Here is a 24,186-nt window from a genome sequence, read left to right as displayed (position 1 = left end):
CCATCACAAGACCATTACATTATGCCCAGCAGAGCTTCAATTACATCATGGTCATGTGACAGTCACAAGATACCCACAGGGTATGTAATAGGACAAAATTCTCAGTCAGGTAATACAAGTGGCAATGGATGGATGGCCAGATAATAAGCATGACTGTCCCTTAGAAGTACAAGAGTCAGAACTTTCTGTTGTGGATGGGATATTGTACAAAGGTAGCAGAATTGTGATTCCTAAAAGTCTCCAAAAAGAAATGCTTGGGAAAATTCATGAAGGCCACCTAGGAATTGAAAAGTGTAAGAGAAGGACGTGGGAAGTGATGTTTTGGCCCAGGATGAATCAAGAAATGATTTGGTGTCTTCTTGTCAAATATGCCTTAAATACCAACCTAGCAACCCTAAGGAGCCACTGCATCCACATCCTAGTCCTCAGAGACCTTATCAGAAAGTAGGCGTTGATCTTTTTGTAACTAACAACAAAGATTATCTATTAATAACAGATTACTACTCATTGTATCCTGAAGTGTGTGGTTTGAGCAGAACAACAGCAGAGAACGTAATTACATGCATGAAATCAGTTTTTTCCAGACATGGTGTACCTGATGAAGTTTTCACAGACAATGGTCCACAATTCAATGATGAATGCCTGAGACATTTTGCTCATGAATGGGGCTTTATTCATACAACAGCTAGTCCATTTTTCCCTCAGTCCAATGGATTGGTTGAGAAGTCGGTAGGAATTATCAAGAAACTGATGCATAAAGCAAAAGATAGTGGAGATGATTTTTATAAAGCTTTGTTAGCCTATCACAGTACTCCACTTGAATGTGGATTTTCACCTGCTCAGCTCTTGATGGGATGCCGTTTGAGATCCAATCTGCCAATAGATGAGAGCCTTCTGAGAACAGAGGAAGGTGAACAAGTGAAAAGATGGAAAGATGAACACAAAGCAAAGCAGAAAACGTACTTTGACAGATGTTCTCGTCCATTACCTGAACTGCACCAAGGAGATGAAGTGAGGATACAAGACAAAATGAACACGTGGACACAGAAAGCTACAGTACTTGAAGAAGTACAACCCAGATCAGACATGGTCCAAACAGAAGAAGGAGCTGTGTTGAGAAGAAATCACAAAGACCTCAAGAAAGAGCTAACTCCAGAGTTTCAGTTAACTGTTGCAGACCAGACAAAACATGGAAATAACAACAAAACACAAGAACTGTGTGAACCACTTAAAAGGTCTACTCGTACTTATGAACCCCCAGAGAGTCTGATAGAGACATGTTAAATTATGCATTTGCTCTGGTTAATGTTGCTAATTGTTTTTCTTTTTAAGGAAAGGAAGATGTGGTGATATGACGTGTAAGAACATGATTGGAGAGAGTTCTGAGCATGTGCAGGGATGATAGAAAGATCGAGAAACATGGTATTGTAAAAACGTTGTGGTTGTTAAATAAAAGTTCTATTTGAGACAGAGAAGATGGTTCTTTATTAGTAACCCATGGTATGTATGAATATAAAGAACACAAATGGTTCAATGGTTCTATTTAATATCAGAGAAGCCTGATATTCTTACACTTTGCAGACATCCAGGAAACAGATGAAAAATCCAAAAGATTGAATGACAGATCAATAGCTCAATGGTTCAATTTTATATCAGTATAAAACCTGAAATTCTTACTCTTTGCAGACATCCATGAAACAGAAGAAAAATCTGAAAGAATGAATGACAGAGAAGGTTAGAACCCCAAAGCACCCCCCATGCACAGGCAGCAACAAAAGCATCAACCCTCCCCACACTTGCTTCAGCAAAAGCATCGACCATCTACCACCCACCATGCAAGCAACAGGAAAGGCCCCCAGAGACCCTCATCAAGAGTCCATCAATAAACACTGTTCACCCAACAGTTCAACATGGCACAGGCGTTCTCTCTCACTAATGCTGTCTCGATGCTTCAGTCTCCCGTGATGCTTCAGTTGGCGGCACTGACAAGGAATCGGGTCAGCCACGGGGCTGCACCCCAAAGGTATATCTCTTCCTGGCCGCTCCTGGAGATATTGGAAATGCGAGGTCGCCTGGCGGCCTCCGAGAGCTTTAACCTACCACTACGACGAACCATAGTTTGAGTGCAGCTGTAGATCACGGACTCTGACAGGACCCCAGCCGGTCTGAAAATGAAATAAATTAAACTTTTGTGGATGAACTGGAAGAAGTCACTCTTTGGCACCATCTTTAGCTCTTCTCTTTGAGCTTATCATCACTCTTAAAGGTTGTTGGTTAAAGTCAAAGTCAAGTTTATTGTCATATGCACGTATTTCATTATACCTTACAGGTATAATGAAAATCTTGCAAAAGCGTCATAGGCACATAATATCATAAAAGCAGCATTCATGGGAAAATATAAAACAGACGTAAATTATACACCTTGCTTTTATGTTCTAATTGTGTTATTTTGTAAGATAAAATCAATTTTAGTGCTAGGTGGTCAAAGTGTTTGTAATGTTGTGATTAAGGTTTTAGTGTTTGGTTCAGCAACCAAATGGTTGAGGGAAAGTAGCTGTTTTCGAACCTGCTGGTGTGTACTTCCTGTCACATGCTGGCTGTGAGAAGATGGCTTGGCCAGGCTGGTGGGGACCTTTAGTGATAGATGTTGCCTTCTTGAGGTAGCCCCTCCTGTAAATATTACCAATGGTGGGGAGGAATGTGTCCAGGGTATATGAGGCAGAGTCCACTACCTTCCAGGACCTTTGAGTTGCTATACCAGACCTTGATGCCAACAGTTAGAATACTTCCAATAGCACATGTGTGGCAACTTGTTAGAGTGTTTGATGACAAACAAAACCTCCTTAGCCTCTTAAGAAAGCAAATGCTGGTGTCCTTATGATTACATCTACATACTTGGCCTAGACATGGTATCTAATATGTTAACACCCAGGAATTTAATGCTGCTGACTTCCTCCATTGCTGCTTCCGCAATGTAAACTAGCACGTGTTTGCCCTCCTTCCACATCCTGAAGTTGACAATCGGCTCTTTAGTTTTGATGACGTTGAGCAAGGGATTGTTTCTGCAGCACCACTCAATCAGGTAACCTATCAGCATCTGTGATTCATCGAACAATGGTTGTGCTGTGAGCAAATTTGATAATAGCATTAGAATTGTGCTTAGCCACATGGCTATGTGTGTATACAGAGCAGAGCACACAATCTTGAAGTGCATCTATGTTGATGGTCTATAAGAAGGAGGTGTTACTAATCCTCACTGATTGAGGTCTGCTGATGAAAAGGTTGAGTATCCAGTTGCAGAGTGAGGCACAGAGACCCAGGCCTTGAAGCTTGATGATGAGTTTAGATGTAATCATGGTGTTGAATGTCAAATTGTGGTCAATGAATAGAAGCCTAACATGTGAGTTCCTGTTGTCCAGTTGGTCTAGAGCAGATTGAAGAGACAGAGAAATTGCAGCTGCTGTTGACCTGTTGTGGAGGTAGGCAAATTGGAGTGGGTCCAGGTAGGATCCTGAGGCGGGATTTGTTTTATACCAAAGCCATAACTTTATTATGGTTGATGAACGTAAGTGCTATTGGACTGTAGCCATTGGGACTGGTCACCACACTTTACCTGGGCACTGGTACATCACCTGCCTTTTTGAAGCAGCTGGGAACCTCAGACCACAGAAGCGAGAGTTTCTGTCTATAAATACTACAGTTTGTGTGCACAGATCTTTAGTACTCAGTCTAGTACGCCATATGGATTCACCCTCTTGAAGGATGCCCGGATATTGCCCACAGAGACTGATATTTCAGGGTATTCTGGATATGTGGGGGCTTGTGTAGATGTGTCAAACTCTTCCCATCAAGGCATACATAAAAGGTATTGAGCTGATTCCGGAGCGATGGGCCATTGCCACTTAAGCTACCCGAGCTCGTAGGAGGCCCTGCCATGGCTGTCGGGTATTCATCTGTGTTTCCAGGTTAGTCCATAGGTGCTGCTTTGTACACCCAATGGCTTCCAGAGATCATACCTGGATTTCTTATGTAACACTGGGTTGACAGCCAGCTCAGTCTAACGACGTTTACCACTTTCAAACTTTGCTGGGGCCAGAGAGAGCTGCACCATATCCATTTTGCTGTTTATACCATGGCTTGTCTGTCTTGGTAACATCAACGCAGCAGGGGATCTAGAAGAAAAGCTTGTGCTTAAACAGACAAAAACTCCAACACTTCATTTCAGTTTTGTTTGAAGAATCCTGCACTGGCACTGAGTTTCCCAGAGTATCTTGGGATAGAAATTTTAATTATTTCATCCACCAAGAGTTAAGCATTCCTGCTGAAATCATCTGACAATTCCTCCAGTAATATTTTACAAAATGGCACGGCATGGCATTCAGATCTCAAATGCAATATAATTTCACTGATGCTTTGCAAATTATATTGCTTGGGCTTATTCACACCCTTGGCTCTTGCAAATAATTCCTAACTTAGGTAAGGGCAGGTATCACGGCTTTTCCCTCTGTGTCTGTGTTGCACATTAGAATAGAGAATGCTTAAGTTTTTTTTTGTGGTTTAAACTGTGGAGAGCATCTCTTTTGAAGTTAAACATTGGGGAAATGGAAGTTGAATGCTGATGATCAACATTTGCTGTCTAAGTATGATCCATTTCCTTACAAAAGTTTCAGAACCTACCAAATTAATAACTCGAGTTCAAGCCAAACATCTGTCATTGCTTGACATTTTATATTTTCAGCCTGAAAGCAGCAAAAAGGTGGTAGCTGCTGCACTGTTTTACTGTGCAGAAGGGAGTATCAATTATTGTGAGCAAAATTGTCCTGCTGTGAAGGCTGCATATCTGACTCATAGCTCTCACTAAATAGATTGTGGATCCAAGCAGAGTGTCAAGGGCAGTACTGAGTGAGCTATTCTGATGAAAGGTTAATCCGAGGCCTCGTCTGATAAGTTGAGTGCATGTAAAAGATCTTGTAATATTACCAGGGGAAAAAAGGCAGGAGATTCTGCCACTGGACTTCAGAATGTGATAGATTTATTCTTCTGATGTTCCCTGTGATGTGAAGCTCGCAGCTGAAGTGCAGCACAGGATCTCAGAGGATGCTTCAGCTCAAGGCATCAACTAGTTCGCAATATTCCCTACTGATCATGCCAAGTTTCTCAAGGGAAAGGACTTGTCCCTTTAGTTGAACAGGTCTGTGTAGCCTAGGCACAAACATTGATCAAAGCTGCTACAAGTCATGGAGGAAATGGCTCGCAAATGTCTCCTTTGCATCCCCCTCCCATCAACAGAAAGAGCTTTGACTTCTCTCCTCAGAAGTTTATTGGCTTGCTGAGTTGAGGTTCATCAGCTTGGCATGGACCAGATACACTATTAACCAGTGCCATGCCAGAGCCAATCATATGGGAAGTCTTGAGAATTGGGAGTACCAAACTTATCCAGTAATAATAAAAAAAATCTCAACTGTCCTAAAGCTATTGGCAGTGGCTGACAGGGTGTGATTATATTAAGGTATCACACACAAATTGCTGGAGTAACTCTGCAGGTCGGGCAGCATCCATGGAAACGAATAAACAGTCAGAGTTTTGGGCTGAGACCCTTCAACAGGACTGGAAATGAGGAGGGAAGATGCCAGATAAAGAAAGTGGAGAGAGGGGAAGGAGGACAAGCTAGAAGGTGATAGGAAAAAGAAGGTGGGTGGGGAGAGGTAAAGGGCTGGAGAAGAAGGAATCTGCTAGGAGAGGAGAGTGAGTCATCGGAGAAAGGAAGAGAGTGGGGCACCAGAGGGAAGTGATAGGCAGGTGAGAAGAGATAAGAGGCGAGAGTGGGGAATAGGAGAAGAGAGAAGTAGGAGGAATATTTATTTTTTTAACCTGAAGGAGAAATCAATGTTCATGCTATCAGGTTGGGTCTACCTAGGCAGAATATGAGGTGTTGCTCCTCCACCCTGAGTGTGGCCTCATCATGGCAAAAGAGGAGGCAATGGATCGACATATGAGAATGGGAAAGGGGATAGTTGGCCACCAAGAAATTCTGTATTTGGCAGATAAAGCAGAGCTACTTAACAAAGCGGTCCACCAATTTACGTCACATTTCACCAATGTAGAGGCGGCCACATTGGGAGCACTGGATACAATAGATGACCCCAGCAGATTCGCAGAAGTGTTGCCTCACCTGAAAGGAATGTTTGGGGCCCTGAATGGAGGTGAGGGAGGTAAATGGGCAAGCTTGCATATCTGTTGCTTGCTGAGGTGTGTGCCAGGAGGAAGATTAGTGGGGAGGGACGAATGGACAAGGGGATCGTGGAGGGAGCGATCCTTGTGGAAAGCAGAGAGTGGGTGGGAGGTGAAGACGGATGGGAGAGTTGGTGGTAGGATTTGGTTGCAGATGGCAGCACTTGCGAAGAATGATGTGTTGGATGCGGAGGCTCATGAGGTGGTAGCTGCGGACAAGAGGAACTGTGTCCCTGTTAAGGCAGCGGGAAGATGAGGTCAGCACAGATGTCTGGAAAATGGAGGAGATGTGACTGAGGGCAGCATCAATGGTGGAGGAAGGGAAATCCCATTCTCTGAAGAAGGAGGACATCTCTGATGTCTTGAAAAGGAAAGCCCCATTCTGGGAACAGATGAAGGAATTAAGAAAAGGGTATAGCACTTTTACAGGAACCAGGATGGGAAGTTGTATAGTCAAGATAACCATGGGACAACTAAGCAGGCGCCCAAGCCCAATCCTTGAGCCTGGAGAAAGTGGGAGGAGTTAAAGGAGAAATTGTTGAGCGTGAGAACCAGTTCTGCCAGACGAAGGAGAGTGCTGGTAGAGGGGAACTGGTTGGGTCTTTTGTTAAGAAAAAAGCTGACAGCTTTAAGGGCTTCTTGTTGGGGTATAGAATACTGGGCATCTGTGGTACTTCTATTCCCCATTAAGAAGGCCTTAAAGACTTCTACCCCTTATGAAGAAGGGCTTAAAGCCATGGATGTCTAGTCCCTTTATACTTCTTTGTCTGCTCAAGAGGGTCTTAAAGCAATGGATGTCCAGTACTGCTCTGGATTTTTAGCATCTGCAGAATCTCTTGTGTTAATACTAGGTTATGATTAACCACAGGAAGAAACCCAATGGTTCATGCAGTAGCAATGTGAGAGAGCCTTTATTGACCAATTCTGCATCAAAGGAAGCATTTGAACTCTTCCCATATAAGGATGTGCTAGGTTTACAGAATTTATTAGGAAGGCTGAAATTTAATTGTTGTCAAAGCAACTTGGCAATGTTAGTTTTCAGATAACCAGTTATATTGCATTCTGCCCATCATGGCCCACAAATAAACTTAAACATCACATTTAAAGAGAATAATTTACATTTTGCTTTTCACCAACCATCTGTTATAATGTTAATGTAAAATCTTATGCACTAAGCGTATTTACTAAAGCAACATGTAATCTTATAACGACAGAGGGTCTGTATTTCAATTCACATGTTCACATTTAAATTAAATTGAATTTACTATATCATTTCGTTGCATGCTGTGATTCACAAAATAATCAGAAAAAAAATCTGAAATGCTATGATGTTCCTTCAAAGGCTCCTGAAATGTGCCTGCATTGGTAGTGACTCATTTCCCATCTGCTTTTTGTACACTCTCTTTGATTTGAGATGTTGTAACATGGCGCTTTTTAAGACAGTTAATTAAAATAAAAGGTGGATATTGAAAATAGTCCCTTTTTATTTCTTATTTGTTTTTCTGGACTTTGGCAACATTGCCTATTGAGCTTTCATTGCTCTTCTCTAATTGCCCACATGAGGGCAGCAGTGAGCTATCTTATTGAGATGCTGCAGTCTTTCAGATGAAGTTATTTTCCTAATACTGTTGAGTGGGGAGGGCCAAGATTTACACTGGATACAGTCATAATGAAGGAACAGTTTTATATCTACAGGTTATGAAATTGTACAGCTTGGAGCAGTACCAGCATATATGTGAAACCCTTGTTATTCTTGATGGCAATGGCTGACAGTTTGTGAAGCGTTGTAGGAGTATTTTAAGCAAGTAACTGCTGAGGAATTTTTGGGTGATTCACATCTTACCCAGTTTCTGCCAGTGGAGGAGGGAGTGAATATTGTTGGGTTACACCAGCCAGTTTTGTGGTGCAGGATGTCGAGCTTCTTGATACTTAGTGTAAACTGCACAATTCCAGGTGGAGAACATTCCAGCTTCTAGACTGTGGAAAGGCTTTGGGATGTGAGGAGTGATTTAATCACTGAAGTATAATTTGTGTATGAGCAACAGTAGTAGCTGTGGTATTCATGGGGGCTGGTTCAGTTTGAGTTTCTGGCTCATAACATCAGGGGAATGAATAGCATGGTCATGCAATTGTTAAAGGTTGGTGATGGTGTGACGCACACATTGCTGAGATCTTGCTACGTGTAGGTGTGAACTTTTCTACCTGCTGTGCCATTCAGTAAGAACTTAATTCATTCCTACCCTTAAGTACACTTTCTCACCCAAGCCTTGTGTTCCTTTAAGGGAATTTTAAAAATACTATCGTCAATATCTTGATTGTACTCAATGACAAACCATTCACATCCATCTGGAGAAGAAAACGAAGATTCTCAATCCTATGAGTCACAAAGTATCTCCTCTTCTCTGGTTTTTAAGGCCTACACTTTACCCTGAGACCACGTAACCTAGTTTTGTTTGCAGCACCCAAGATAAGCAGCCTCTCAGTATTTAACTTCTCAAAGCCTCTCAAATGTTACGTTTCAGTGAGATTACTTCTCATTCTTGCAAATTACAAGGCTGTAGGCCTATATCACTTAATATATCTTTGCAGCACAAGTCATTCAGCCCTGGTGTATAGAACTCTGCTCAACACACTAGACATGACAGCCTTAAAGCTAATGGGACAGATATAAAGTATATCCAGTACTTCTCTGCTGAACAACAGATCTGATCTGTTCTTAGTAGTGGCTCCAACGGATGACTAGAAAGACAGACATGCTGTAGCTCGTCTCCAATGCATGTAGAACTCGGGTGGATATTGAGGACTGAATTTGCCTGTAAATTGGCGAGATGTGCAAAAGGCATTCAGGAGTACAGGTGTAGCCTTCATCTCTGACTAAACTCATTGACAGAAGAGACCTGATGGCAAATTCATGTCAGATCAATATAATATAAGCAGATTTATTGAGGTATGGTGCAGATTAGGGCCTTCCAGCCCTTCGAGCCATGTCACCCAGCAATTCCCCAATTTAATCCTAGTTTAATCACAGGACAATTTACAATGACCAGTTAACCTACCAACCAGTAGGTCTTTGGACTGTGGGAGGAAACCAGAACATCCGCAGGAAACCCACGCAGTCATGGGGACAACATACAAACTCCTTACAGGCAGCGGTGGAATTGAACCCTGGTAGCTGGTACTGTGAAGTGTTGTGCTAACCACTCTGCTACTGTGCCACCCCTGATGCAGTACAATACCTGTAGCAGTGGTTTTTGGCAAAATAGAAACAATTTTATTTAAGTTTTTAAAGGTGCCATTCTGCTTAAATATTATATTGAAACATGTCATTGCATTTTTCTTCAACTATAATCATATTATATTCCACACCAAACCAATATAGTCTGTTCCAAAAATCAAAACAATAGCCAATATTCCAGAAAATACTCCTTTATGATTTTTTGTAAACTAAATACTTTAACTGACTAAAATAACTTAAGTTAAATGCAATAATTTTTTTTTAATTTTCACTGTATTGGTAACGCTTAAACTTAGGTCTGCTGCTAGTTTATACAAAATTACTAATATTTATCACATTATATTTAGTAGGTAATGTTATTCTCTCTATGTTGTTTAAAACATGTATATGTTCAACTTTCCACTCTACATTAGTGCCCAGGAGCAAAAACACAACAATATTGTGGAATGCACTTAACACTTTAATGATTTAATTGAGTATCATTTACCGTTTTAGTTAAGAGTTTCTAATACATAAATATGTTCATTATCCTAGAATTCAGATTTGGCAGAATTGTGTCTCATAACAGACAATTTCTCTTAATCAGATCATGGTTAATATTGTTGGCATATGTTGTGAAATTTATCTCCTCAGAGATAATTGCAATCGCTTCAGAGGCCCAAAGGTCAGAAACTTGCATTCATGTGGTGCATCCACGGGTTGTAAATTATACCAGAGGCACATTATCAAACAAAAGTAAACACAACGTCACAAAAAGAGTCACAAGAGTTAATGTTTGCTGAAGAGGCAAAAAAAGCAGATTCTTAAAGGAGATTTTGGATAATAGAGTGCTTAGATTCAGGGGAAAAAACATCAGGTACTCTATAATTAAAGATAGAAGTCATCATTAGTTAGCAATTTAAATTGCTGAATGCGAAAGAACCCAGCACTGAAGGAACATAGATATTTAGGAAAATGATATATCTGGAGATGCTTACTAAGATATTTTGCCAATGTGCCTTTGAGAGCATACAGACTGCATGACGGTATAGCTCACTGCAGCAAGATCGACCAGAAAACACTTCAATGAGAGATCGGGGCTGGACAGAACATCACTGGGGCACAACAGTCAGACACAGAAACCATCCTCAACTCACACTGTCTAAGTGGGTTCACAACTTCGCGATGGACTCAGCCCACCCCAGTGAACTCCTGTTCAATCTCCTACCATCTGGCAGGAGATATAGAAACATCTCTACACAGATATCCAGACTGAAAAATAGCTTTTATCCCAGGGCTGTTGTGCAACTGAAGATGCCCCCCCCCCCGCCCCCCGCACCCAGCCATAGTCTCTAAGTGCAATACCTAGGCAAGTGGGTTTAAAAGGGCAGATAGCTACCAGCTCTTTGTTTTCTTTCATTTCTGATTGTCCCACTATAGGAGGCTTTGAGGCTTTGGAGAAGGTGCAGAAGTGGTTTCCCAGGACTCTGCCCAGTTTGGAGGGCATGTGTTATCACGAGAGACAACCTTGGGTTGTTTTCTCTGGAGCGGTAGAGGCTGAGAGAAGATCTGATAGAGGTTTATAAGAGGCATAGGCAGAGTAGACGGGGAGTAACTGTTTTGCTGGGTTGAAATGGCTAATATCAGAGGGCATGCATTGAAGGTGAGAGGTGGTAAGTTTAAGGGGGATGTAAGGGGTAAGGTTTTTACTCAGAGAGCGGTGGAAGCTTGGAAATGCACTGCCTGGAATGATGGCAGAGGCAAATATATTAGAGGCTTTTAGAGACATTGAGATAGACACATGGATGTAAGGAAGATGGAGGGATATGGACATTGTGTAGATAGGGGGGATTAGTACTTGTGTGTTTTTCATTTGGATTTTTAGCTGATTCGGCATAATGTTGTGGCCCAAAGAGCCTGTTCTTATGTTAATTGTTGATGCTAGTTTATATTTAATGATTGTATTTAATAACATGGGCATGTACAGCACTTAAACCGGATAGCCACTGTTACTTTAAATTGTAGGTATGTTTGTTTTTAATTCAATTGTAACTTACATGTCATTCTAAATAACTCGGATATTATTTTAAATTTAGTCATTGTGTTTTTCGTAACTGAATTGCCAGTATGCTGTTTTGTACTAAATGGAGTCCTCACCATTGACAATAAGGCTCTAACAAGGGTTAAAGATCAGCCTATGAAAGGTTGAAAACAAGGATAAGAACTTTAAAATTGAGGTATTGCTTCATATTGTAAAATCTTACCTTACTTTAACTGTGAACTTGTAATTTTCCAGAAATATGTTGCATGGTTCTTGAAACAGTGAGAGAGATCAGTTCTTTTTATTACCTGTAAAATGCCATTCAATTGTGTTTTGTGAAAAAAATTAAAACACTCTCATTTCTCCATTTAATTGATTACCACATGACTTGGGGTTTAATTATCACTTAAAACACTTACAAATTAAAATGACTAGTATACCAAAAGAATCCTAATAGTAGAATAGTTCTCTTTGCTCTAACACAATTTCAAGATGCCACGTGACTGTGAGGCAGATAGGAAAAATTCGTCCCTTCTTGCTTTGCCATATCAGCCTAGTCAAGTGCTGGCACGTTTTATTAGAGCACAGTTATGCAGAAGAAAGTTAATGAAGATTATGGACAAATAGTTCAGTGACCTGCACTAATGAGCTAGACACCTGGTTCAGATGCCACCACGTCAGCAGGAAGACTGACATCAACTGCTTAGATTTTTTAAAACGGTAGCTATGACTATGAATGTGCCAAATAATCTACAACTCCGATAAACTGGCACAGGAGTTTCCAGACTGACAAAGTTTTTTGATTGTTGGAATACCCCAGCATGCATTTAATTCACTTTTGTCAAATGTTGCACACTAGGTAATATAAATTTTCCAGTGAACTCAGTAGGCATGAGAAACAAGACCCAACTTGCCCAGAAAGACACTTGAGAATTAAGAAGGTGGCATGCAGCATTTTAATAAGGACATTCAAAGATGGCCATTATATAATGTCCTTCATAGCATTGCGCATGTTTGTGAATGAATAATCAGAGAAGTAATGAGTGCAAAATGTGGACCGTGAGGAAAGTATAGGAATGCTCACTTCAAGTAAGATGTTAGTAAATACAGTTGCAAAGCTGTTACTTTGTTAAACCTTCAGAAACAGGTTAGTTTTGGGAATTGTGAAATAGAAAAATTCTGAATGAAAACGAGCATGTGTAAGCTGGCAACACATGAGTGGATGAACCTAACTTTGTTGTTGATGTTTGTCTAACACAATTTCAACTGCCCTTTAAGAGTCCCATCTTGTTGAAATTACCTAATAGCAGAATAATGAATGCGGACCTCTGGTTCTTAATGGTCTCTAACACTTGTGTAAACAGCAAATTAAACTTCTTGACAGTGTTTATTTATTTCTTGACATACAGCCCTTTGAGCCACGCCACCCAGCAATCTGCCAGTTTAATCATGGGACAATTTACAATGACCAATTAACCCTCCAACCAGTAGGTCTTTGGAATGTGGGTGGAAACCAGAGTACCGGAGGAAATCCAAATGGTCACGGGAAGTACATACAAACTCCGTACAGACCGTGGCGGGAAATGAACCGGGGTCCTTGGTACTGTAAAACATTATGCTAACCACTTACCGACTGTGGTGGGAATTGAACCCATACAGGTGGCCCCCGTTTTTCGAACGTCTGCTTTACGACAGCTCGCTGTTACAAAAGAACCTACATTAGTACCTGTTTTCGCTAATCAAAGAGGATTTTCGCTTTTACGAACAAAAGACGCCCGCTTTATACGTATGTTTACCCCGAGAAAGACTACCATGATCATGAAGCCTTGTGCGGGCAGTCGTGTGTGTATGCGTGTACGTGCATGTGTGTGTACGTGCGCATTCGTGTACGTGCCGATATATTTTCTCCAAATCGATTTTGGCTTGCTGCCTTCCCCATTCTGATAAGTAAAACTACACTGTACATACAATATTTCTACTTTATATAGGGTCTCTATTTATCATGTCATTCCTGCTTTTACTATACATTTGTGTTATTTTAGGTTTTATGTGTTATTTGCTTTAATTCGGTAAGTTATTTTTTGGGTCTGGGAACGCTCAAAAATTTTTCCTATATAAATTAATGGCAATTGCTTCTTCGCTTTACAACATTTCGGCTTACAAACAGTTTCATAGGAACACTCTACCTTCGGATAGCGGGGGAAACCTGTACTGTAAAGTGTTGTGCTAACCACTTACAGACTGTGGTGGGAATTGAACCCATACTGTAAAGCGTTGTGCTAACTACTGCGGTACCATGCCACCCGTAATATTCGAAGCAACCTACAGCTCAGCTGCATACACCATCACGCTGATTGTAAACTTCTTGTTTAACTAAATTATATTGTAAATTGTGCTCATTCTTATTTTGTCTTTGAAGCTTTGTGCCTCAGCCCTGGACTGTGGTCATCGGCCAGTGATATTTAACAGAAGATGCCAGAATGGATGTCTTTTAACTACACTGAAGCTGCAGCAGTTTGGTGACCCGTCGGATCTGAGAGAAGCGGTCAGGTACATTCGATACAAACATCCAAATGCCAGGCTGTTCACTGTGAGTGAGAGCACAGGAGCTGGGCTGCTGCTGTCCTATCTCGGCGAGTGTGGATCATCCAGTTACGTGACCTGCGCTGCCTGCATCTCGCCCATCTTCAGGTGCCAGGAATGGTTCGAGACTGGACCTCCCTGGCTGTATCATTGGCTTTTGCTCCTTTATCAAAAAACTTGGCTGAGCAGGTGAGTGTAACCTGACTTGAAAAGTATTTTTTATTTTACAGAGAACTGGTGTGAGATAGACAATGCTACACAATCAATATTCTTTCTTCAATATTGGAATAGTCTGTTGGTTGTTAATACAAATGACACATTTCCCGTGATAAATTAAGTTGAATCTTGGATTTTGTATTTTCTCCTCTGTGGTGGAAGCAGCTTTTCTTTTTTGACTAGGGCAGATTCAGATTAATTTCATTTTATCACATATACATCAAAACATGCCGTGAAATCTGCCATTCGTGTTAACAACCAACACAGCTGAGGATATGCTGGGGGCAGCCCGCAAGTGTCGCTACACACTGCGGCCCCAACGTAGCCTGCTCACAGTGCTCAGCAGAATAACACAGAACACACAACAAGCTGTCCTATTCCTTTATGTCTAGTCTGTGGTGAACAACTTACATATGTGGCAATGGCTCCAGCAAGATGGAAAAGACACTTAACTGCAAATCACAGCCATATGACATGCAAAATGCTGATTATTTTAACTGACTATTGGAATCTCAAAACAAACAGATTAAAGCTTTTGAAAATAAAGTCACAGCCAGTAAAAGGTTTCAGGGAGCAAGTTATTTCGTAGCTTTAAGACCAGATCACACAAGAATGTTTAAAAATTTGTGTGAAAACCTGGACAAAAAGCACACAATATTTTGCTAAATACAGAAATCCAGTGGCTTAACAGAGGAAGAGTTCTCAACAGTGTGCTTGAGCTGAAAGGTGAATTGCAGGAGTACATTCAAGAAAATAGTAGACCAGATTTTGCTGAGTGCTTTGGAGGTGAAGATTGGCTGCAGAAACTAGACTACTTATCAGACATTATTCATCATATGAACCAGTTGAACAAGTCTCTGCAAGGCCCTGGAAAAACATTTTGACTTCAAGTGACAGAATTCTTGGATTTAAAAGGAAACTGAATCTTTGGAAAAATCATGTTGCAAAAGGAAATCTTGAAATGTTTCCACTGCTGCTTGGGCTTGAGAGTGAGGAAGGATACCAGAAAGTCTCAAGTCTTATTGAAAATTACCTAGAGGAACTGCAGAACAAAACTGAACAGTATTTTTCCTCCCTTTAACACAAGTGTATGACTGGGTGAGGGACCCTTTCTCTGAATCTTCTGCTCAGCCTGAGAACGTGACTTTGAGAGAAGAGGAAGAGCTTTGTGAGCTGCACTCTGATCGTGCACTCAAGATGAGATTTACTGACCTGTCCCTGGACAAGTTCTGGAATTCTGTGAAGGAAGAGTATCCTGCCATTCATAGGAAAGCAATGAGCATTTTGCTACAGTTTTCATCTTCTTGCATGTGTGAGCAGGCTCTTTCTTGTTTAACAAGCATCAAGAGCAAGGATAGAAATCGTCTCATTTCAGTTGAAGGTGAAATCTGTATGCTTATCTCAAGTTCGATCTCCAGAATTGAGTATTTTATTATGTTTGCCTTATGGGTTTCTAAAATTTAATAAAGGTAAAGAAAGAGATTAATTTCAAGAAAGGTAAGCTAAAATCATACTCTACTCAAAAGAGCATTGACAATTAATTTTGGATTATTATATCTACAACTTACTGATCACACTAACGTATCGTGAGCTGTAGATATAATTATTTTTACATCTGAAAACTATTTCAAGGTTTCTTCCAGGGCAAAAGGTTGAGAAAGGCCAGATTAGAGTATAAAACTGTTAGTTTTCTTCTAGAAACATACTGTAGAACATAGAAAACCTACAGCGCAATACAGGCCCTTCGGCCCACAAAGCTGTGCCAAAAATGTCCTTACCTTAGAAATTACCTAGGTTTACCCATAGCCCTCTATTTTTCTGAGCTCCATGTTCCTGTCCAGGAGTCTCTTAAAAGACCCTATCATATCCGCCTCCACCACCGTCACCGGCAGCCCATTCCACACACTCACCACTCTCTGCGTAAAAAAACTTACCCCTGGCATCTCCTCTGTACCTACTTCCAAGCACCTTAAAACTGTGCCCTCTCGTGCTAGCCATTTTAGCCCTGGGAAAAAGCCTCTGACTATCCACACAATCAATGCCTCGCATCATCTTATACACTTCTATCAGGTCATCTCTCATCCTCCTTCACTCCAAGGAAAAAAAACTGAGTTCACCCAACCTATTCTCATAAGGCATACTCCCCAATCCAGGCAACATCCTGGTAAATCTCCTCTGCACCCTTTCTATGGTTTCCACATTCTAGTTTCCACATTTTAGTGTGCTTATAAGGATGTGATTACCTATATGTATGGGGTATTTCAGTGAATTTTCAATAATTGTAGTTCAGCCGTCTGTGTGTCAGGCCCCTGAATCTGACAATTTCAAAAGTTGCCTCTTATCATTGCAATGTGCTTTATCTCTCTACTGAGCTAGTCTTTAGTGCAAGATGACCACAACTTCTTTGTTGTTTGACTTTGCCTTGTTCTCCCCCTTCACTTTCAAGCTCTCATACAGTAGAATGAGTTGGTATGTTTTATAGTTATGAGCATCTAATAAAAAAGCTATAATTACAAGATTTATACCTCATTCTTGACATCTGAAGAACCCGTGGATCAATATCACCACGTCCAACACAAGCAAAAAAGGTTGAGTAAATGGGCTGAAGTTTTCTCAGTTGTTTACTCTGTGAATATTAACGTTCAGGGTGATAAGATAGAATTGTGCATTTGATTTAAGATTATTTCTAATTGTCATGCGTATGATATCTAGGTCTTAGTGTAGACATGAGAATATTTCATAACTCTGCAAAGTAATGAAGTTTAAATTAACTGTGGAGTGGTATTAAAAGCCTAAATATGAATTTCCTTACCCTGTCCAGGTACACCACTGTGCTAGGAGAGATCGTTGACATGGAAAAGCTGTTTGCCACTCAGACTTTGAAGGAATTTGAGGAGGTGCTCTTCTGTCAAACAAAGAAGAGCAACTTGTGCTGGGACACGTACTGGGAGAAGAATGACCCTTTACGAGATGTAGATGAGGTTGCAGTGCCAGTGCTGTGTATTTGCAGCCAGGATGACCCCTGCCGAGGGGACCCGGACACAACCGTGCCATTTGAACTCTTTGAAACTAACCCCCATTTTTTTCTACTGCTGACCAAACATGGTGGCCACTGTGGCTTCTTAAAGAGCAGGTCCTCTGTGTGGAGCCACGAGGTATTACTGGAATATTTTAAATCTGTCAGTGAATTCTTTGCGACAGAGGAAAGAACAAAAAGCTTTTCAAAAAGAAAATATGCAGTGGCTCTAAACTCCATGCCTTATAAATGTGGTAGAGGCAACAGCTTCAAAGGTAACTCATTTTGCTCCCACAATATTCATGAAATTTTCAGCTGGCAGAGGTCCTACACCAGATGATTAACAATTAGGACTTTTGATAAGATTATTGTTCTTGTTAATTAATACAGCTTGTTTTTATCCGGACCATAAAATAATATTTCATTAACATGGACATGAGAGCAGCAATTTTAACTGTCCTTGAGGTTTCAACTTTTTACCTGGCAACACAATTTCAAAGGTTCAAAAAGGTTCAGAGTTTGAAAGGTTAGTTTTATTGTCAAAGTATGCATGTACAATACAACTTTGATATTTGTCTTCTCCAGATAGCCATGTAATATGCATGAAAAGACAGAGAAACAAAACTTGCAGGCCCCAGAATCCCCCACCCTCTCCCCGCAGAGAAAAAAACAGCAACTATAACAATTCCCGATCCCCTCGCCTGCTGAAGGAAAACATCGACAATACAATCCCTGACCCCTCACTCACAGAAAAATAAGACAGTGACAAAAGCAACACATCCCTGCAGAAAATAAAACATCAACGATAAGAATCCCCGACCCCTTCACTCGCAAATAAGAACAGCGACAGTAGCATGAAAAAAAAACTTCCCCCCCCCCCACTCACACAAAAATAACTTAACAAATCGCCCACCCGCTAATTGGCCACAAGAAAGAAAGTAATGAAAAACTGAAGGAGGCCAATATAAAGTACAACTTCCAGGCAGCTTGGTAAAGAAGAACTTACCTGTTCTTTTTGATTATTTGATGGAAATGCTGGACAGCATTTCAATACTTTAATTTACAATGTAATTTATATAACTGGGCTAGGATGATTGTAAGTTATAGAACTTGTCAATGTCTTTGTGAGTCTATTCCATAGTTTAAGATTTCTTCCAGGAATGGGATACAGTTTGCTATAGCAACGGCTCCTTGTAAATAGCTTTGACTTTTATATTCCATCCTAGGATGGAAACTGTAGTTGGCAATTAGCCTATTAACCTTCAATGAAACATCAAACAAGACTGCCAAGATCCAAAGGACAAGTTAGCCTTAGTTTTTATATTACCTGCAATCTATTTATTGAAATAAAAGTATCTGTGGGTTACTGATTATTTGTGGCTTATTATAGTTGAGAAAATATGTATGTTTTCAATGATCTATTTGGAGGTTTAACAAATTTAACTGTAAGTTCAAGGCAATGATATTGTTCTTATAAAATAAAGGTGTTATTTATATGAAAAATATGTTTGCTTGTTAGAAACAACACAAGTTTGTACATTTTATCAGTTTTTGTAAAAAAAAATATAGCTCTCTTGTTTCGTACATCTTGTAGTTTTATAACTATATTTGTTCTATCTGTACAATGTGCTTAAACATTAATTTATTTCTAGGCATCAAATGTCCCTCTTTGAGGCAAAGTCTACATGGAAAGAAGTTTCCTTTACCATTTAATTTTCATCCTTGAAATAAAATTCTCAGTACCACCAGCATTCTAGCACTGACTACTTAAGGAAAAACTAACATTCAACTGGCAAAAACTGGCTGAAAATATTCATATTACAAGAGAATTAGTAATATTACTCTAACCCCCGGTTGCCTAAGGTGAACTGCAATGGTGCATTGCTTCGGTGTAAATACGGTGTAATGCCACCCCAGTACACGCTCGCAACACAAATATCAGACAATACACACCAAAAGCGAGTAAATAATTGCAACTTTGTAGTTATTTCTTAAGTGATGGGTTAGTAGAAACATAACCTAAAGTCGCCAAATCAGGTAGTTTATCAGTTTGTGCGCATAATACTTTAATACATTGGAGCTCACGCCTCTGGTTCCATCCACAATGACCTTCCGAGCCTTCGGCCACCGTCTGAACCACCGACGTCTGGTCTCTGTCACCCTGGAACCGCTGTCCACTCCTCACACGTCCATCCTCCTCACTCTCCTCCCGAAAAAGACCACAAACTCCCGCTCAGCTTACACACACAAGATAGCATAACAATTCTCCATTGGTCAGTTCCCCCCTTATCTGCAGTCATAAACCAAACATTCCAGACAGAGAAACACATCACAGCATTAAGTAACATTACAGAGAAGCCATTTCATTGTAACACTACAGAGAAGCCATTTTGTTAGCCTGAACAGTTAACACCACAGTTACTGGTACTGAGAGCCCTACATAAGTAAAAGACAAACACCCAATGTGCAGAGAAAGAGAAAAGAAACACAAATCATGCAAAGTATAGAAGCAAGCACAGCATTCTGAACCAAGTTGAGTCCTTAGATCCGAATCGCCAGAGTAAGCCCAACGCCTTGGTCTCAGTTCATCATATTAAAAGGGCAAATCATCGCAATGATCACAGACATGAAGCACAGCAGCTGGGGCAGTCTCTCAGTCTCAGCATCGCGGAGAGAATAGTGAACATCACGGTAGAGCAATCTTCTGGTCCCGACACCCTGCCTTTCCAGTGCATTTGGGCTAGTGTTTAAATTGTCTGAACAGCGGATTGTGCCTCGCATTAGGACCTCGCCCCCTAAACCCACCAGGCCTAAACCGCACTGCTCCACCTGTAGCTGCGCTTCACCTCTCCAAATTGGCAGAGCTGTCCAAACTCACACCTGGATTAGTTGGACATGCATCAAAACTCCTCTGCCCCAATTTCTCCTCTTTGGATCGCTCTCTTCAACTCCATCTGCGTCAATTTTGCAACGCACCAGCACAGTTCATCCCTCGAATTTGCCTGCCTCTTCATTGCTTGTGGTGATAGTTTACCACAATTTACTTCAGAAAAGGTGCTATTAAGAATGTTTTTAGTCAAATTTCTTGGCTTTCGAACTATCAATAAGCCGTCACCTGCCTTCAGTACCACCATCTTAAATCTTGTTTGTTGCAAATGATGATATATGTCAGTGATAATAAACCTGGTTCTGATTCTGATTCTCAGAGGGGAAGGGAGTGCTTGGGGAGTTTGATATTGGGGTAATGTTATGGAGGATATAGCAAAAAAGGTTGAAATAAAAAAATAGAGAAGAGGAAGTAGGCAAGGAGGGGACAGCATCAGAAACAGGAGAAAGGCAAGATGAAGGAGAAGAGTTGGAATTGGTTAGTAATAACACATAAACTGGCTCGCCAGGTGTCAGTACGAGGAGAAATGCGATTATTATTAAAGATGTAATATCAAGGCATTTAGAAGACTTTCAAAGTGAGCGTGACTTTACCAAAAAAAATTATACATGACATATTTACTAGAATCCTTTGAACTTGTAACCGGTAGAATGCCCGGGGCAGGTGTGGGGTGTGTGGATGTGGTATGTTAGACTTCCAAAAGGCTTTTGACCAGGGTCCTACATGAGAGATTGGTGTGCTAAATTAAAGCAGACGTAATTGAGGTTCCATGAACAGTTGAAGTAAATGGGTCTTTTACCAGGCGACAGGCAGCTAGTAGTTCAACACTGGAAATAAGTACAGTTGACGATTCAGGCTGAAACCTTTCGGCAGGACTGGTTTTGGTCTGAAAAGGGCGACTGTGCTTTTTTCTATGGATGCCACCTGGCCTACTGAGTTCCTGCAGCATTTTGTGTGCGTTGATTAGATATAGTTCTACTATTTTCATGCAGTTTTAAGCCTGTCTAGGTTTGACGTCTGGGGTCTAATTTTATGGTTGTTCCCACAGTAGATATAGTTCCTCTGCCCCTAATTTTTCATCACGTTAATAATCTTCAAAATTTCTAACCCTGAGGATTTTCAAGCCACCTTTTCAGGGAATCCATTTGTAGATTTCCCAGAATGCTATGAGAAACTTAGAGTTAAGTAGTGAGGACTTTATTTTTAAATCCAGAATATCAAGATGAAATTGTTGAAATGTCAGATTAAATTGTGAAGACACAACGATTAAACAGTTCAAACTAATGCAAGGACTGAGCCACGTGAAGAGGAATGGAGACTATATGCTGGAAACAGCAACTTGTAATCAAATCATCATTATTTCCGTAAAGTTATGGGTCACTAATGTCCCTAACCTTCACGGGCTGTGAAATTCATTTTACTATGGCTTACAGAATAGCCGTCTAGACCAGATGTTCACAACCTTTTTTATGCCATGGACTCCTACCATTAGCTGAGGGGTCTGTGGACCCCAGGTTGGGAACCCCTGCTTGAGATGGCTGTGAAAGCTATTCCCTTCATTAAGTTATTCAGTGGGTAGGTTCTCTTTGTATTCCTTTTACAATTTCACTTCTGGAATTACTGAACCTGACTCTCTCCAATCTTAAGTCGAAGAATTAAGTTGTATAGAGATGATTTTAAAAATGTGAAACTGGCAGATGTCAGTTAGAGGCCTAGATAATTAACTTCCCTTAGGAGTTTAATCAGAAGCAACACATATAGTCATTTAGCTTTTAATTATATTAAATCTGGCCTGATGTCCAACAGATGGGCCAAATTACAATGCTGACTTTTTGAAGCTTATAAGTGCATCATTTTAAACAGAAACCTCCTTTTGAACTCAGTGGTGTTTGGTTGGCCATGAGTTTCACAGGAAAGCAAATGAACAATAATATCTTGCCACAGCAACAGAATGGGACATCATGAAGGCCTCATTGATGAATATTGGATGCACATAGCCCTAGGCCTGTTCTACATCTATTCTGCAATGTCAACAGTATGCATAATGGCCACATAACTGAATATGACGCAACAACAATAATTTTGACAGCTTTGATAGGAAACAGTGAGCTGGTTTAAATGGGGGAAAATAGAGATTAAATCATACACCTCTAACAGATATAGTTTAACATGCATATCATAGAATTATAAACACAATGAAGGAGAATGGAGTTGACAGCAACTCAGTAACCAATATTCATTAATATCAACATGGTCCAGTAGTTCAATGTAAAATTATAAATGAGGAAAATGGTATCACCTGGAGCTTCATAATTAATATCAAATAAACTGATCACATTTATGACGCAGTAGACAATAAGACCAGCATTGTCCCTTCAATATCAATAAATAGTTGATGATTATTCATAAAACGATGACACTTGGAGAAAGTATTACACAGAATGAAATGACGAAAACAATTAGTTTTTAATTGGTACTGCTAATATTCCTGGTGGAAAGGGTCTTTGAATGTTGAAAGATACATTAAATCCTGGAATTGCTGTGGTATGCAGAGTGCGCTTGTTTCATCTACAGTAAAGCCTTAGTAAAATTGAGCTGATTAGTAATTGAAACTTGGTTCAGTTACTAATTAATCCGATCAAGTCTGATGTATATTCGCTTCCTGGGCCTGTGACCCTCTTGGTTTTTTTGCCAAGGTTTGTTTTTCTAAACACAGCAGCTGCCACTTGAAAGATCGAACAGTGCAAGTTAAATTTCCAACTATATGCTGGGTGTAAATGGGAGCCAGTTTTCAATTCTTAAAATGTAAATGGAAAGCTGTAATCAGTTTGAAGATCTGTCTAGAGAATAAACTGCTAGCCCACAACATCTAGTTTATTGCTGCTCAAGAGGAGCAGTTTAAGACAACGGCTCTTTAATTTGACTTGTTTCAAAACAGGCATTGCTGGCTAAGCTGTTTAGTACAAGGAAGCTTGCAAAGAGATGGAACCAACTCCTGGCATATTAAATAACCAATGTGCTTATAGTTGGAAGGTCAATGTACTCGTTTGCTTCACATTATTAATTGTGGAAAGCTCAGAATCTAGGTCTCCAAGAGCCTTTTAGATTGCTTGTGTAAAAAGGATATCTGACGAAATATATATGTGTGAAGACACCCAAGTGTCAATGAAACTGGAGAAGTGTGGACAGTATTTCACGCTTATTAGCAATAGGGCAAGGAACATCAAGAAACATGAAAGAAACACGGGGTGAACAAGAATCCATTCCTCTGGCTTGGATTTCTGCGATGGTTGATTCATTTGTCTGCATCGCAGTGTGTCTTTTCGTTTATAGGACTTGTAGCTGAGTTTTGGAAATGCTTTGTGTTTCGGAAATGGTTTGTAATTTGGAAATGTTGAAGATAACCATCCTCTGTGAGTTTTAAATGTGTCTTAGAAATGTTTGGCTTTAAACATGCATCACTGAAAATAAATGAACTGTGTTTTAAACTACCTGGTTAGCTGTAAGTATCTTTTCCTTGGTAGGAAGAGAGGACACACCTCTCAAATAGTGGATATTGGCAGTTAAACTCGCCATGGAGAATAAACAGTGAAGTGAACTAGTCTTTGAAGATTGGGTAGTTGCAGTATAATCTTCCTTTAGTGAGAGTAGTCTTGGCTATTCATATCTGATAGGGCTTAAGATATTTGTTTGAGTTTAGAACTTTGCGGTCAGCAAACCCAATGCCATCAGAGAACTGCAATTCTGAATGAGTCTCTTCAATGGGAAAGCAGGTCATTATTTAAATGTTATTCATATAGTTACCCAACAGCCTATCAATATCTGTCCTTCACCTCTCTGCTTTTAAGAAGTCAGAAGCAACCTGGGACCATGAATTGATGTTGGTTGATGTGACATTATCATATATGTCCATCAAATACATCATTTAAAGAGTAAAAAAAATCATAAATTGCACCTCTCATTCCATAATACCCCTTAATTAAATAAAGGGAAGCATG

At 40.3% G+C, this 24,186-nt stretch overlaps 1 protein-coding gene and 1 long non-coding RNA gene across 2 annotated transcripts in view; one reads left to right on the top strand and one right to left on the bottom strand.

Annotated features, from left to right (window-relative positions):
* LOC140731746 (protein ABHD15-like) overlaps nucleotides 1–23,679 on the top strand; it is a 50,936-nt gene extending 27,257 nt beyond the window's left edge. Inside the window, exons 2-3 of the mRNA XM_073053496.1 lie at nucleotides 13,906–14,258; nucleotides 17,107–23,679. Of these exons, the coding sequence (XP_072909597.1) occupies nucleotides 13,906–14,258; nucleotides 17,107–17,641 (888 nt within the window). The 3' untranslated portion in view covers nucleotides 17,642–23,679. The remainder of the gene's footprint in view (nucleotides 1–13,905; nucleotides 14,259–17,106) is intronic.
* Nucleotides 1,748–13,189, bottom strand: LOC140731749 (uncharacterized). The gene is made up of 3 exons (XR_012099906.1): nucleotides 13,117–13,189; nucleotides 11,710–11,794; nucleotides 1,748–2,165 (listed from the first exon to the last, which is right to left on the bottom strand). It is a non-coding gene; the product is annotated as an uncharacterized lncRNA (long non-coding RNA).
* Nucleotides 23,680–24,186: the final 507 nt, after the last annotated feature.

This window comes from Hemitrygon akajei, chromosome 8, assembly GCF_048418815.1.
Source record: "Hemitrygon akajei chromosome 8, sHemAka1.3, whole genome shotgun sequence".
NCBI lineage: Eukaryota > Metazoa > Chordata > Chondrichthyes > Myliobatiformes > Dasyatidae > Hemitrygon > Hemitrygon akajei.
Note: the sequence above shows the minus strand (reverse complement) of the source record. Positions and strands in the feature narration are given on the sequence as shown.